Below are 13,915 nucleotides of genomic sequence, written 5' to 3' on the forward strand. Positions count from 1 at the left end.
GTTATATTCTTATTATATTTATTGTTTCTCTTCTACGTGACTTTACCGAAAGAACCAAGAATATGAATCCCTGCAGTCACGAAAGCTTTAAATCTAAATCTATTCTTATGTTTCAATTTGGATACTGGCAACAAAAATGTCCCATAAATAACTCACAGCAGGACAACATCACACTCTCCAGTTCGCTTCCGTGCCAGCATCTCCAGATGCGGCCACAGTTTGAACGCTCTTTCCTTCCGGTATCTTAAAATAATTTATATGGCGCCTTGGACACGGCGCTTTACTCGGAACAAAAAAAATCGTATATATGAATGTAATGGTGGTGATGAGGTGAATGAAACAGATGAGAGGAAACAATGGGCAAATCTGTGATGCGTGAATTTTGGTGAAAGCGAAATTGATGACATTAAATTGTGATGAATGGATTGAATGAATGGGGAATGAGTGAAAGCCACATCATGAGAATATGAAGAGGGAACCTTAACGGTGGTGGTTATGAGGGGGGAGATTAATGGGTCGTGGGGTGAGCGAGTGAAAGTGAGTGAGTTTTGTGTGCGGGGCGGAAACTGGTGAGCGAAGGTTGACTGTTTAATGCGGAGCGGAAGTTTGTTCCAGTGAAGGGGGGTCAAAGAGCGATAGCGTGGATTGAGCGCAAGGAGAAGGGTAGAGAGACAGCAAAGATTGAGACAAGTGAGGGCGCGTAGAAAGATACAAGTGTGGCAAGACATGGTGGGACAAGACCATGAAGGTATGTGTTGAGCAGGGTGAGGAAGCCGCTGGAACGTTGCACCTTTAGATCTAGATTGAACACACATTTTCTTTAGAACTGATTTTTTTTGTTGCGTGTGTTTTAGTTTGTTGTGCTTCCTCCACGGTTGGCTACGTACGGCGAGAAAAAAGTTCAACATAGCGTGCAGACATCCCAAATTGTATTTCGTATCGTATCATGGGGGAGCGGAAGGCATTGACTTTGTCGCACGGCCAATGTCAAGTAAAATATTGTATATATATTTTTTATATTATTTAGTTTAAACCGGTACTCCGGCAAGGGTGGTCGTGTGTGGGTGGGTGGGGGTTAATGAAAACAACAAACGCGTCGAAGTACCGTGAATGCTTTCGGCATTAGAGATGTCACCGGGCCCCCACGTGTAGAGCCGGAGGTGAAGTGAATTTCACATTTGGTAATGAACGAATGAATATGTCGCTCCCTCGCCCTTCCCTTAAGGCACCGCCGACCTCCATCCAGCGCTTGCTGGCGTCGCCGCTGATTAAGAGAGAGAAAGAGAGCTTTGAAAGCACACAAGTTAATCCGGTGACTTCGTTTGTCATGGCCTTTCGCACTGGACGTCTGCCGTCGGCCCACAAGTGCTCCGTAACCTTTTGTTTATTTTACGCCCGTTCGTTTTAGTCGCGCGATGGAGGGAGGACCCGTTGTTTTGTTTTTCTCTCTGCTGATTTTGACATCGTGGGGGGGGATCGACCGCTTTTACGATCGCTCTTCGGGTCAGTGCAAGTACGCAGCGCAATATTGTGTTTGTCATGGTGCCGTGGGCTACCGGTTAGTACGATGAAATTGCGAAGCAGAGGTCGCCGATTCGAAGTTCATCTCCCGACGTTGCAGTTGGGCAAAAGTTTCTTGTACGTACGGAGTGTTCGTTGAACTTCTTAATGCAAACCGTAATTAGCCAACCGTGCCGAATCGTCGCCTACCAACAGTACAGCCGAGCAATATAAAATGGTTTGTCGATGGGCAGGTCGATTGTGGCGGGGTAAAGTGTGGGTATTCGCAGGCCGGCATGAAAGAGCGGGCTCTCTCGTACCGTATCACGAACGAACAATTTCAGCCCTGTGCCTTTCACTTCATTTATTTTTTAATATACGTGTTGCTTTCTCAAGAAAATATCAAAAACACGTTCAGCGCCACGTCGATTTAAGCTGCTAAGTGTAACGTGAAATGCAAAAAAAAAACATTAATCCAATTGGATATTTGCCATTCTTATTGTACTCTAACGTTATTGTCGTTGTAAATATTGTGCGACGATTCATTCGGGTTCCCGGTCCCCACACGATGTGTTCCATTGATCACATCGGCAATGCACAGCCGCCGTACTCATTGAAGAGCGGGCTCCATCAAGAGCCGCACTACAACACGTTAACAATCCGCGCGCTATGATGAGGCACCGTGTAGTGCCCCGAAACGCGAACCTCGGACAGTGAACTGCACAGAGATGACAGGCCGCAGTCATCTTGCGTGGATAACTTTCATGTCTCTTTGAGGATGTGATCACGCAGGGTATGAGCCGACAAAACCCAGCCTCAGTGTCCCTCGTTTGAACCTTATCGAGCAGACTGACATAGCATTTCATTGTCGATGTGGTCAAACTTTCATTAGTTCCAGCTTATTACCCCATGTATGGGCGTGTACGACGCTGGATTTTCAATGTACTGTACAGCCACGACATAATTTGAATGTTTGTTCCCAAAAAGCATGAGCGGTGGGATTTAGGAAAGAAATTCCTGGGAAACCACAAGGATTCACTTTTATTGTCAAGCACCATATGTGGACTGTAATAGATTAATACGAGAACATATGCAGGAGAATAATTGCCGAGTGGAGGCCAAAGGAGTGAACGCACACAAGAAAATCCACCACGGAAATTGAGCTTCGAGATCGGCCATGGATTGATCATGGCTGATAACGATGATGACAATGACGACGAATTAACACGCGCCTGCAATTAGCTACCATACAAGCAACTCCTGCAGCTGTTTTCTGCCCTGCGATGTCCTGTGCACAGATGATAACCGATGGGTGGGAGTGAGGTTACGTGCATGATGAAATGTGCTTTCGCATCATCAAGGCTTTGTCCTTTGCCTTCCGTCTGTCACTGTGGGTAACCTCAGTTACACCGAGACACTGATACATTTCAGTCCCTTGGCCGCTGAAATCAATCGCCATTCTCTTTTCATCGCTTAAATGCCACCAAGTGGTGCCACATTTGAGTGCACATTCCTTTTCCGGTATGTTTTTTTTTCTTCATTTGACTGAACATCATTGTCTTCTCGAGTTAAACGATTGAGTCACAATTGGATTATTGCTCAAATCGGGTTCTGCCGGTATCTAGCTACGCAGATGATAAAAAAAAGCGAGCTGACTCTTTAAATAATGGCGGCTGTATTAAAAGTATCACAGAATATGGTTATACGCCGCGCTGATTGCCAGCTTATGCAATAAAAGGCGAAAATCTGGCAGAACGCTTTTCTTTGGCGGTGCTGATTCATTGTCTGAAAAACCCTATTCCAGAAAACCGTGCACGACTGTGTTGAGCGTTATGTTTAAAGTTGAGGTAACAATGGTCCAAATGTAAGAATTTGGTAAAACTGTGACTTTAATGTTGGGCTCAGTAGCTCAATCACACAGTGATGCTTTCCACATCCCGTGTGCTTGTTCAATAGCCATTTCCCAGGTAAAGTGATGGAAAAGTAAAAACAAATATTCTTTATGTTTATTCGTGAAATAAATTATAATTATTTTCTACATTGTAATGACATTCAGCCATTTTCATACAACAAATACATGAACACCTTCCCGCAAACCATGTTGGTCACGGATTATTTAATTTTCTGCCATACTGATTTAGGGCCGAGGATGACTGTGAAGATATCACCCGCCACTGATGTTAGCTGTGCCCAGTAATCAAAGTTTGTTCGCCGGGTTCATAGCACAGGACGGGAGTCACAATCTCACGAACCCTGCAGCTGCCGTTACGAGGCATGCAATGCAATAGTTTTTTTCTTATTTTTGCCTCTTCTCCAAATTCCATCCTGATCGTTGCTCTATTTGTGTAGGCAAAGTACCCATTCGGATTTCTCGCTGGTCAGCGCAGCCCTTCGTGTTAGAGAATGACCCACGGAAGCAGATCTCACGGAGCTGCCTCCGACATCCCTTAAAGTGACTGACCTATGGACCACACAGTATTTTTGTTACCTACGTGACTTTACCGAAAAAACCTAAGAATATAATAGTTAGCATTTCTCAGAGCTGGAATTTTTGCGAAATTAAGCATATGACCAAAATGCAGTTTGCAAATGTTTTTGTGAAGTCCTTGGTGCTACACTCGAGAACCCGGTTCATTCATCACGCGGCTGCATGGATTTTTAAACCCAGGATCTCGGTGATGCTGGCTGAGCGCTCTGACCTCTTGAGTCACCGATACAACTCTTACAGCGGCTTTAAAATAAATATACCCTTGATAACATACGATTCAGTAATGTTTTGGATAGACCGAACTATTGCACGCAACTTTCATAATTACTGTTAAATGGTTTTCATCGTGACTTTACCGAAATAACCTAAGAGTAATTCCTGCAGTCACGAAAGCTTCAAGTCAAGTTTGAATGATGAGCTTTCCTGTTATGACGGTTTGGGCAAACCACACGCAGTTTTATCTTCGGTGTTGAACCAAACTGAACTCGTACGTCTATTTATACAATTTGTCCGCACATATTATTTATATATTTCAGTGTTAATTATTTCTCGACTATACGTTAATTGACTGCAGGGAGTAATATGGAGGAGATGCTATGCTGGTGCTGCGAGAATTGGGGAGAAGGAGGAGCGACGGGGGGGGGGGGGGGGTGCGGTTAGGCATTGAAATACCCAGCAAGCAGAAGGCGCATTCAAGGTGTCCACGCATGTTAATTTTAAACAAAGGAATATTTTTTTAGACGTCATGAATATGGCCCGAGTCTGTGGGGCCCCTTTTTGCTCACGGTAAATAATACGGTGGCTCTCAGATTTGCCCTCGCTCGGGCAGTGAAGCATAAATGGCTGTGGATTCATTTGAGATTGTAATTAGCGTCTTGCAAAGAGTATCATTATTTTGTACACGATGTTAAAAATAACGAAGCCGACTTTGTTGTAAGTATTTTATGAAGATGTGAAAAGGATACATTTGATACAGATTACCTTGGTTCCTTTTTCTGTTCTTCGACGCTATGGGACATCAGCATATGATCATGTCTCAACATAACAAAAACATTCTAAACCAGGCGGGCAACAACCATAAAATAAAATAAAACACAACATTGACGGGCATGCGAATTTTGGTATGATATTGAAAATATCATCAGATAATGTTCACCATGGTGACAAAACAATACCATACAAATATCACAGATGCAGATTGAAAAATGTTGGAATAATCTGCTCGTGTTTCTTGTGAAAATTCGTCCTAATGAAGTATGTCCTTTCCATTATGTGTCTGCCAAAACGAGAAAATGCGGTTAATTGAAACTCATCCTCCTGGTAGCGACGCTCCCCAACGTAGTTTACTATGATGCTCGGGAAACGGAGACATTGTATTTGCAAATACGTCAGGGTTTCATGCACGAATTGGCTTGTATTTATGACAGGTGATTAGCTCGAGGGAGTGAAGACGATGACAGTATGGAGTGTGGGAGCTGAAGGGGTCCATTTGAGTGGGGAGGGGGGATAATGGTAGCGTCTGTTCATGTATGAGAGAGTATAGTCGTACAGATATAGGTATGTGTGTGTGTGCATAGAGGAGCGGTAGTATAGCACGCCGCGCTTCGAACCCGGCAACCTGAGTTCGATTCCTGCTCGTGGCCAACACCAGTGACGATGATCTGAACCGGTCCTGGGCCTCCCCTAGGTCGACTCAGCCTAAAATTATTACCTGGTGTGGTTGTGTATTAAACATGGCCACTGTGGAGACCAAGATGGCCGGGCGTGGTGTTGGCAACCAAACCTCTCGTGTGCCCTGTCGGCCTTCATGGGTGCTACTAGCTAACAGCACTTGCCCCTAGAGTCTGTTAAGGCTATACGGTGGGCTTAACTTTGCATAGCAATCGGGTGAGTGGCTCGTAATGGGAATGTTGCGAGTTCAAATCCTGGTGGGGGTTAACACAGCCACTCATAACTGTGGGGTTGATCAAATGATTACCACTTTGTGGGGAAGACAACAGTGGTTGTGCGATGGGTCGACTTATCATGTGGGTAGACGGGGCCCTGTCATAGGAATGTTGAATTCCCACCACTGACTCAGAGGGAAATGAGTACTACCTCAATGCTCATTGAGTAGGATTATCACTTACATTTTTTTTGTACAAAGGAGACATGGGGAAAGTATAGTTTATTTTTATATGGACAGGAACTGAAAACATACCGCTGTTTAGTACGGCTGTTGATTTTTTTCTGACAGCTTGACACTATATCAACCTACAATCTGCCATTGGAATCCTACAAATAAAATATCTGACAGGACGTTACTTGACAGTTTGTACTAAATATTCTTTTGAAAGTCCGTGAACCTACGTCGACACGATAAACTACTGTGCCGTAACAAAAATAAACAACAATGCTTTGGATGCTCCATGATATTAAGTGGATTTGATTTTCAAAATAATAATTCATATATCTGCATATGCCCTAAATTAGATAATCTTGTCAGTTATAATCCATAAGAGTTGACATTTTCACACCACGAGATTTAATAATATCTAACGGTATGGTGGTGGAACATAGTAGCAGTCGTTTGTGCGCTGAGCCGTAAACCACGTGACACGAGTTTAATACGAGCCACAGTTAACATCAGTGGCGAGTGATATCCGAACCGGTCCTGGGATACCCCACCTCCCGTCTAATTAATCAACCCCCACGCTGACCGGTGTGGTGAACTATGGTCAAAGAACCCTGCAATCAATGTGACATTTGGGATGCCTTCATGCGACAATGGTTTGATCCAGCGCAGTATATTATTATTATTTTTATTATAAAATGTACACTGGAATATTTGACAGTCACAAACTTTCTTGCAACATTTTGCTTGTTCTAATCTATTCAATCTGTGATTTCTGTTCCTTTCTCAGCTCAATGTCCTGTGCTTTGCAGCTCGTGCTGAATCTGTGCCTGACTGTTCCTTTATCTCTATCTTTCTCTGCTGCCAGATGTCAGATTTGAAAGAGGTGGGTGGATATTTATTCCTTGAAATGCCCGGTCACATTTGAACGTCTGTATATAAAATGCAGCGTGTAACGACGACGAGGTCACGTCTGAGTTATAACCAATTCTTCAATTAAAAGGAAAATCACTCGCGCGGAATGCGTGAGGCGTGATCGGGTAAATGCTTGCGATGCTTTGCCAATGGAGAAGGTGGAAGGTCTAAATGCAAATCCAAACAGCAATTCTAACAGCTTGTCGACAGAATGCTTATTAGTATTATTATCTGCTTGCACTTCCAGTGTGCGAAATGATAAATAACTTCAATTAATACAGTCATTAATTCATTAATTACATTGGGAGTGTATCTTTGAGTGTTGGGGGAGGGGAATGAATGCGCGCAGATGCCCTTCATGTGTGCTGAGAGATTGCCTTTGTTGCAGTAAATCTTTCTTAGTCATCATATTTAATTGAGTGATAATTGCCTAATCCTGAATATATTTCCACGTAAATTATCGTCGAGATGTCTGCAAGATGTTGTCATTTTGACCGATGTATAGTAAAAAAAAATCACCCCATAATATGCTACTTTATTTTGAAAACAACTGAGGCAAATTCATAATTCTGAAATCATGTTATTTTATTATCCGCTAAGGTTTTGTGTCATTCCAATATCTGTCCAGTCAACCGTTGCACCATATTATATCTACACCCCGACTTTTGGCCTATATCATATTAAATACAGTATGTTACATTATTTTCTATTACTTGTATAAATGGAATTCATGATTTAGATAGTATGCTTATATATAACATGCATCGCACTGCATTTGCACATGTTGAAGTTTGTATTATTATTATAAAGTAAAAGGGCATATTAAATAAATTCCCACCCTGGTTTAACCAGCAGTCCAAAATTAAGTATTTGTCATCTGATGCTCAGCCACTCATATGAAAAACATATGGCATATATTCTGCAAATATTTTTTTAAAAATGTACTCAATCAGATTGGACAGTAATTCAAATTGTATCAGATAATCAATTGCCACTTTGCCGAGGGCCTGTGCAGTCCCTAATATGTGTGAACGTCCCTAATTAGCAGAAAATAATGTTCTCCAATTAATTATATGTGAATTGGCAAACACACATATTCATTAGTTCAGTGCTTTTGCATACCAAGGTAGGCAGGCAAGCGACTGGGGGTTCTATGTGCTGATTAATTTAGGACTAATTAATGTATTCGTATAGAATTGGTTAAAGCATAGAAATTGTACTTTAATATTAAATTGCATTAAAAAGGAGCGCCATTTCTATTTTCTATTGTGAGAAAACATGCCTTGTTTTAATTGCAAACATAACTAATTGCAGTATAATTTATGATAATTTAAGTCATGTTAAAACGCTTTGGACTAAATGACAATCGCACATTGCCAAACACACCATTAATATTTTGTTGAACTTGAGAATATTCCACAATTCTGAGGAATATCTATAAATTATGCGGGGTGAATGTTAATGGTCTTTGTCGTGGCAAAAGTTTGCGAATTTTCACAATCTGGGCGTGAAATACCATTTCATGCTAACACTTTCCAGATGCCGGCTAAATTCTAGGCGAAGCCACGGTTGGCACATTTGTAGCAGACAAATTTCACAGCGCAATTTTGGGACGAAAAAAAAAAACCCCCAATGCAAAATAGGGAGGCAACAAAAAAAAATCACGACTATTTCTCATTGTATTTTGAACATTATTCTGCCGCACACACCCGATGAAAGGAAAACGGAAGGTCATCCAGATTGCTGCGCGTGCATACCGGGCAAGGGTGCCCGAGTGACGTGCGTTTAAATCGCTACGTCACGAGCTGCGGCACAAAATCAAATGTCCCGCATATAAACGCCTTGGCTTTTTGTTGTTGTTGCTGTTGTTGCTGTTGCGCTTTTGTGATCATGGCGCTCGGCCGCGGCTCCAGTAATCAAGCACAAGAGGTGTCCCACTGCTGGAGTCGCAGAATTGTGGCACAGTGCACTGCGGTGTAGGTGAACCGCGTGCAAATTGAGAGGCTTGCCGAAGACAAAGGGAACAAGGCGCCACGCTTTGCCGCTGCAATTTCAGCAACGCAACAATTTACGTGTAATATGCAAAATAGGTTTGCGGTTGTGCGAATCGTTTAAAGGGACCTGGCTGCCTGTAGCCATTTTCTCCCGTGGCGATGGGAGTGTTTCGGGTCCTTCCTTTCTCCACACGATGCAGCAGGGAAGGAGATAATCTTTGCTCAAGGCAGTCGCACAGGGGGTAGCTTGCTATTGTTAGCCTCCTCCTCCTCGAGGAATTACCTAAATTGAATGCAGGCCCACTTTGTCTTTTATGTCCTGTGTTGTTGTTGTTGTTTTTTTTATACCCAGTAATGGCAGGTGCATTAGTCTGACAGTTACTTACCGTAGGTCGATCATAAGATGGGTGAAAAAGAATGGCGCGCTGACCACGTATTTTTCTCGCGAAAGGCCTGCAGTGCCACGATGCCAAAGTTATAATGCTCATACGCTTCGACCGATAATATTTGTCTCTCAATTCATTACCGCGGTACACGTGATCATAATTTCAACACATTAAGGCCACCGCCAGATACATGAATCACATTCGGTGGAATTCTTTAAAAAGAAAAATTGCTATTATAGATAGAATGCTCACATCCCACACCTATTTCATTTATTTGTTGCTGTGTAATTATTTTCTCGAGAAACATACATGTGATGCAAATGTTGTTGGCCACTTTTTTTCACATTATAAAATTCTTATTTGTGCGTTCGATGAAATTAGATTTATGTTATGGTTAATTGATAAATAGCTGCATGTTTTGTGTGTGTGCTTATTTTTAAATGTGATTTGCATATTTTATCACATCTAAAAAATTTGAGAAATTAATTAACGCAATAAAAAATAGGTCACTAAGCAATTATCTCCGTTGGACTACATTTCCACTTATTTAATTGTTTCCATAAGAATTAAGTGGATTTTTACCTGGGCATAGTATATCAACCGATCATACCTGTAATTCAAATCAAAATAACTTGTATCGCTGTCTTGATAAGAACTGACCTTTTATTCCACTGTGGGATAGCAGTGGTCCTCTCTTTTTCATGTATGCCTCCTGCCATTGGCTTCTTGTACAAATACGCCATGTTTTCCAAAATACAGATAATTACATTCTCAATGATATCCCATATGTATTATTTATTAGGATGATTTTCAAATTGTAAGGTGTGCTAAATGTATAGAACTGCCCTCCCACTGCTGCATATAGTACAGTCGCCGCACCTGTGCCATCATCTGATCTCATTCCGTGCAAGGTGAATAGCAATAAATGTTTTGTAACGTCACCCCAATGTATCGGTTGCGCGGTGGTCAGCGCACTGCACCATGAACCATGTCACCCGGGTTCGATTCGCAGCCATGGCTGGCGAGTGATTTGCTAAACCAATCCTGGGCACCCCACTTCACCAATCTGCAACGACCAGCGTGGTCAAGTATGGTCAATGAATTCTAGATTTAAAGTTTTCGTGACTGCTAGGATTCATATTTTTAGGTTGTTTCGGTAAAGTCACGTAGGTAAAAATTAAAATTAATAAAAGTAAAATAAAATTAAATAAAAATCACGACGTTTCGGAGGCAACACAAGCTTCCGTCTTCAGGTGGAACCGTCACAGCACGATAGCTGTATCAAGTGTGTTGCCTCCGAAACGTCGTGATTTTTATTTTAATTTTATTTTACTTTTATTAATATAGCCAATCAACTCCGATGTCTGGCATGGTATTGAGAGGTCCCTATCTAGCAGTGGCTTTAAACAGCAGGGTACAGTGGTCCGTCCGTTTATGATGCCATCGATTAACGATATTTCGGTTGACAAACCGCCACCCATAGGGTCCCATTGTTTCTATTAACGATACTTTTTCAGTTAACGACGTGTTTACGATGTCACGCGGCCACCAATTTTGGACCAACCGGAGCGCTCAGACCTCAGCCAATCGGCGACGCCCTTTTGTGAGCGTTTTGAGAGCAGCTGGATATGTATGCATCTTTTAATGCTCCATTTAATAATTATTTATCCATGTTTCTATACATTTCAATGCTGCAATATGTTCTTATAACGTTTATTTGTTTAAATAGTGTCAGCATGTTTTTAGGTCAACTTCCGATCGTCTTGGAACAAATTAAGCCTTTAACATATATTTCCTATATTCGATTAACGATAATTAAAGATTGTTTTTGTTGGAACGTATTAATAGCGTTAACCGAGGGACCACTGGGTATTATTATTATTATTATAATGCAATATATGGGTGGCTCAAGTCCCACTTTCATCTAAAATTCCATCAGGGAATAAAAAAACATTCTAAAGTTGAAAATGTAGCCGATGGCTCGTGTTTAGCAAAAATTGCCAGGGAAAAAAAAAAAACACACAACAATTTTAAGCTCACCGTATTTCTTGTTGTTTCATTTGGCCAAGGTAGGAAGCCCTTGTACTGAGTAAAATAACGTATTATCATGGAACATAAAGGCAAAAGTAATGGGCATCTATGTTGCAATGTGATCAACCTGTGCACGACCTGTACATGTGTTGAGAGAACCTGCCTGTAAACGTACAACTCCTGTGCTGTTTCTTACCCAAGGCTTCTCACACTTGATGCTTGGTGATCAAGGTATGGATATTTCTTCTTCTTTTCTCACCACTTGACCTTGCACGCTTAACAAAGCCATGCCCTTTTTTTTTACCAGCTATAGCCTAGAGAAGTCAACGGCTGCAACAACATCTGCACCTCTGTAATATCTAAGATGTGCTTAATTGTACTAATCCTTTGCAATGCTATACCTAAAATGCGCCTTTCAATTATTTCCCCTTCCTGGCTTTGCTATGTTCATTTCATCCTTTTCCGTACATTGGCTGGCGCGCACATTTTTTGATAGTGTAATATATTTACCATGTTGTTTAACACATTCATTCATACTTTGGCGAACAGTATTTGTTTTGTTATATGGCTTTCAAATGTACAAAATAATGTCTGTGTGACTCAGAATCACAATTGTGTAAGGTGCTCACAATTTATGTGAGATATATTGTTATGTCACCTCTGGTTATTGTTCTGTTAAACTGATACACTTTTTTTCTTTTATTGGATGTGAAGATTTACAGCATTAGCCAACAGTGGGGCAAATACTTGGATCCCAATAAGCACACTGATATAAATCTTCCTGAATAATGCAGAGGACAGTCGACTGAAAATAAGTTGTTTGATAAACTTCCCAGTGCATCTGTGGCATTGTTGGTTAGAAATTAGATGATTGAACAGTTCTGTGAGGGCACAAGCGGTGGTGGCAGTGGAGAAATATTGTGCTGGCGTATTGGTGTCTCTTGGCCTCAGGGTGTTCCCGTGTGAGTAGCGGTAAGCGGGAGGAAAAAATAGACATTTACTCCCATCTTTTTTTAACGGAATCCACATACAGCATGTGTCCCTGTGTTATCGTTCATGTTATAATTGTTGTTGTTAAAATATCGCTTAAAGTGCACGGAGCTCTTTAGCTTGGCCAACTGCATACATGGAAAAGTTAAAGCGTCTGCTTTAGGTGCATCCATGTATTGTAATGTACAATGAACATTACTTTTCCTGGTTTTGATTTATTCAACTGCACACTATGAAGGTATTCTGTCGTTATTTCTTCGCGATGGAACAGTGCTGCGGTGGTTTATTCACTGCCCATCTGAGCACGCTCAGCTGAGTTGTATTCCTTAACCTGGCTAACATCAGTGGCGAGATATATCTGAACTGGTCCTGGGCTACACAACAGCCTTCACCAATCTGCACTGACCGACATGACATGGGGAGGCCACAGTGGGATCGACAAGGGACAGAAGTTTATTATTACTGATATTTTTAATGGACTGCTGCTGTGGTGTATTGGTTCGCACAACTGCATTTGCAATCCAGAGGTCACCAGTTCAATTCGATCTTCCAGTTCAGCAGTAAAAAAAACGGTGCAGGTTTCTTAACTCCCCCCCCCCCCCCCGCGTCTGTTTACCCAGCGGTGTAAATAGGTCAGGTGGTAGGGCAGAGTGTGGGTCCTTTCCCAGCCAACTTGGAGGAACAGGAAAATATGCCCTCTAAAGGGTCTATTGGAAGCCCTTCTGCCAGCAGTGGCTTGAACAAGCAATTGCTGGGTTGCACCTTTACCTCTCATTATCGTAGCCCCAGTCAATCCAATTCACTATGTCCCAATAACTTTATGATGAAGTGAAAAGTAAACGCTGCACTCCGTTGGTAGGCTCACAACTATCCTCATGCAACTGCGGGTATTGTATATTGTGATGGCTAGATTAGGGAGGCTAAATGGCTCTAAGTGTGTGACTGTCTGGGTTGCACGATAATTGCTGCGCAAAGTCTTCGTTGATGGTTACATAATGAGCAAATAAATGTGCCTTTTCAAAGTGTTCCAGAGGAGAGCGATGGGAAGATTGGATTGTTACACCTACATGCATTTTTTGCTAAAGCTTCACCTTGTGCCACTGCAGTTAAATTAAAGAGTAATTTAACCTGTAAGGTTTCGCGAAATTACAAAATGAAATGATCAAAAATAATTGCCTTCACATTACCCTTGTAAAAGCACCCATGAAAAAATATGTAATGTAAGACCACTTTTAACACTTGCGAGATTAATTAATCTCTGGCTAATCTACGCATAGGAGATGTCCATTTTAAGTTAAAAAAAATTCCTTTCGTAGCAGACAAGCGTTTCCTGCCATGTGGTGAACACATCATGCAAATGGTGCAGCTCAGGCTCGTTGTCTTTGGAGTCTAGACATCAATGAGCACGACATGTAACAACTCAGTTGTTTCACGCGATTATTAAACAAATGCTGTTTTTTATCATTGATTTGTATCTCTTATAAAGCAGACAGCTGCT

The 13,915-nt window shown here is 41.7% G+C and overlaps 1 protein-coding gene across 23 annotated transcripts in view; it reads left to right on the forward strand.

Moving 5' to 3' along the window:
* LOC133341416 (neurexin-1-like) overlaps window positions 1-13,915 on the forward strand; it is a 395,989-nt gene that overhangs the window by 40,364 nt on the left and 341,710 nt on the right. For 18 of the 23 annotated variants that reach the window (XR_009755044.1, XM_061550005.1, XM_061550006.1 and 15 more), the window contains 2 exons: window positions 6,970-6,987; window positions 11,629-11,658. The exons of the other annotated variants lie outside the window; for them this stretch is intronic. Coding sequence is in view for 17 of the 18 variants with exons in the window: in XM_061550005.1 (XP_061405989.1) it covers window positions 6,970-6,987; window positions 11,629-11,658 (48 nt within the window). In the remaining variant the exon portion in view is untranslated. The remainder of the gene's footprint in view (window positions 1-6,969; window positions 6,988-11,628; window positions 11,659-13,915) is intronic. 23 annotated transcript variants of the gene reach the window in all.

The sequence above is a fragment of the Lethenteron reissneri genome, chromosome 11, assembly GCF_015708825.2.
Source record: "Lethenteron reissneri isolate LAM-NWPU_2019-01 chromosome 11, ASM1570882v1, whole genome shotgun sequence".
Lineage (NCBI taxonomy): Eukaryota > Metazoa > Chordata > Hyperoartia > Petromyzontiformes > Petromyzontidae > Lethenteron > Lethenteron reissneri.